At 31.7% G+C, this 3,006-nt stretch overlaps 1 protein-coding gene across 1 annotated transcript; it reads right to left on the bottom strand.

The window, feature by feature from the left end:
- Positions 1–1,066: 1,066 nt before the first annotated feature.
- LOC129980732 (degenerin unc-8-like) lies at positions 1,067–1,930 on the bottom strand. The gene has a single exon (XM_056091113.1). It carries the CDS (start codon positions 1,928–1,930, stop codon positions 1,067–1,069), a length of 864 nt encoding a protein of 287 aa, XP_055947088.1.
- Between the last annotated feature and the right edge of the window lie 1,076 nt (positions 1,931–3,006).

The raw sequence follows: 3,006 nt of genomic DNA, 5'->3' as shown, positions 1-3,006 counted from the left end.
TTGTATTATAGCTTTGTTGAAATAATCGTTACTGGTTGACGTTTCCTTGGAGACAAAACATGTTGATGTTTCTAGACACTGCCAATCTTGATTTTTATTCTTCATTTTGATAATTTTTTAATAATTAATTCCATTCAAAAGACAACCTTTAAAATTTTGATTGATTTGTTAGATAGTGGAAGATATTAATTTAAGCCATTATCTATATCTATTCTCTACTTATAATTAAACTGAAAGTGAATGTGTGCGTGTGTTTCGTTTCAAATCAAATGCAGAACCATTATGTTTGTTCAAAAAGTTTTCAAATGACAAAAATTTGTAAAATAATAATGTAAAAATACCGAAGCGAGGACAATCATTAGTGTTCAATATAAGGTTAACTATGCTGAAAGCTAACATGCGGTCATTTTTAATATATCAGGATTCTATGAAATTTTATGGAAATTCAAATTCTGAAAGAACTACTGTCACACAGACACGCACACACACATACACACACTCACGCTCACACACATACACACTCACGCGCACATACACGCACACACCTACACACACAAAAATGGAAAATTTCCATATTATAATGCATTTTAAAATGTTTCAAGTTAAGCGTGATTCATACTTCATATCAATGAATCACTTGAATGAATCATTTTAATTTTTGGACTGTATTAAACTTTCTATAGTAATTTAATCCATTCAATAAGTACGATACACCTTCATTGCATATATGCAGGTGGTATAAAACGTATTATTGGCAGATTTTGAAAATCAGTGTTGAATCTACCAATAAAATTGCTGCATCTAGAATTTCAGTAGTTTGAATTTTATTTTTTTATACATAATTATTTCTGATAAACAAATGAAGGCACTTTTAAAAACGAAGTGAGAAGGTGGAAAATATAAAGTGCCTTCGAGTTATTTGAATCATTAAAATTAAATACAACTTAAAACTAAATAAAATGGCCAACTGAAACTTTCACATAACTTTCAGTATCATAAATTTTTAATGATACAAGAAGCCAAGGAACACTCATATTTCACAATTATCTTTCAAATGCTTCAGTGTTTACAGTGGAATTTTCCACAAAAAATAAACACATTTCTTAATGTTAACTATCATACAGCTGATGATAAACAATATGGCCTCCATAATTTCACTTAAAACAAGCAAAGAGATTCCAAGCCAAAGTCCAATTTCCCCACCCAAACAACTCAACAACTCGGGTATCAGAAATTTAGCTTTTTGCTCATACATAGATTTTTCTAGGTTTGAGAAGAAAATGCGAACTTTTGCGTGAGATTTTCTGTATTTTTTGAAAAAACTTTCAGAATGGTTGTGCTTCTTGAAGAAATATGCCTTTGAAGGCCAAAGGGCCTTTGTTATTTGTTCGTCGTAGAATATTGAAACACATGCAGGCGGATATTGACAGTTTGTCCCTTCAACGGCAAGATCTTTGATCAAATTATCGAGGCAAGTAGCTTGTGTAGAGTTTGCCCTATCGCAATGTTTATACTTTGCCGTTGTCCAGAAAGTGGGTTCTATATAATCACATGCTGTGAAGTTGAATTCTTGAATGCAAGATTCTGTGCACTGTTTTCGACTTCTCGCCAGAGGCTGTTCTTCACTTCCATACAAAACACATTTATCCTTATAGGGGAAGGGCAGTCTGTGAATCTCTTTCTGTTTTAAAGAGACATGCGTTTCGAAACCAGGTGCTATAGTAATTCCTCTGTCTTCAGGATTCGGTTCATCAGACGGATCATGTATAACAATTCTTATTCCCACCGTATGGGATATTGGAAGATACTGTACCGGATCAACTTTTAAAATCATTTCCAAGCCGTTGTTAAGGTCGACAGATTTTGAATTTAACGGATCTATAAAATTGCCATTTACGCCATCAAAAGTGAAACAATTTCCGTAACGCATATTTAAATTATGTCGAAATTTGCAGGGCTTGAAATTGAATGAACAACTTATAACGACTTCGTTAAAATGATAACCGAAGTTTTGTCGGATTTTAGGACTCAGTTTGAAGTAGTTCGCAAGAAAATCCTGTTGAGGTTTCGAATCATTTTAGTTTCGTGTGCTGAGAGTTCTTTTCTCTGATTCTATGAGATAACTGATACTTAATTCGTCATCACTATTTTGATACATCGATGAATTCACTCCGATTTTCCAATCTAACTTCATTCGATTCAAATTGCAGATTGTGACAGCAGGAAAATATTCCCTGCTTCGTTCCTCTTTCTGCAGATTTACAACTACAGGATATTCGAAGTATAAATTTGTGAACGAGAAAATGTGATAAGAGCATCCTAGGAAAGCTATGGCAAGAACTAGTGTCCACATTAGTTTACTGAATAAACATTTTGATTCTCCAATTTGTGAAATAGGGTATATTGACGAATTTCCGAAGATTCTAGTGAAATTCATTTATAATTATGAATAGTATTGATTTATTGGTGCAATTTTCATTTCAAAATTTTTATATACACGTCTGTAAAATTTAAGGCCATGGATTTATTTCCAAACGTTTTCTTACTGAGCTCACTGTAATTGCATTCTTATACAGAAATTATAACTCTTTTTAAATAATGCATTGAATTTATCGAATTATTATGCACATGCTGTGAAATATATCACAATCTCTAAGAATTTCTTCAATATAATCACTAAATTTTTTCTAGCTCTAGTATGATGCCGATTTCTATGATTACAATTGTATTTTCGTTTTGTAAATTGCTCAGAATTTTATAGCAATTGATTTAAAAATATATTTAAGATATTTCCTGTCAAATTAATATGATACAATAGATAAGAAATATCACTCATGTTGTCTGTCCGGTTGTTGAATAACTTAGTAAAATAATTTTACAAATAATTGAAATTTTATTTTAAGAAAACCAAGTGATATTTGTATAATTTCTACATCCGAGTTCAAAACTTTTATGGAACATTTTTTGGGATGAGAAACCGGTGGTTTGCAGGAGAGTTTGATTAGA

The sequence above is a fragment of the Argiope bruennichi genome, chromosome 8, assembly GCF_947563725.1.
Source record: "Argiope bruennichi chromosome 8, qqArgBrue1.1, whole genome shotgun sequence".
Lineage (NCBI taxonomy): Eukaryota > Metazoa > Arthropoda > Arachnida > Araneae > Araneidae > Argiope > Argiope bruennichi.
This window is presented reverse-complemented; position numbering and strand designations above follow the sequence as displayed.

What these genes read in the sequence shown, in the direction of transcription:
- LOC129980732 (XM_056091113.1), bottom strand. Translation starts at nt 1,930, where the DNA reads ATGCGTTACGGAAATTGTTTCACTTTTGATGGCGTAAATGGCAATTTT.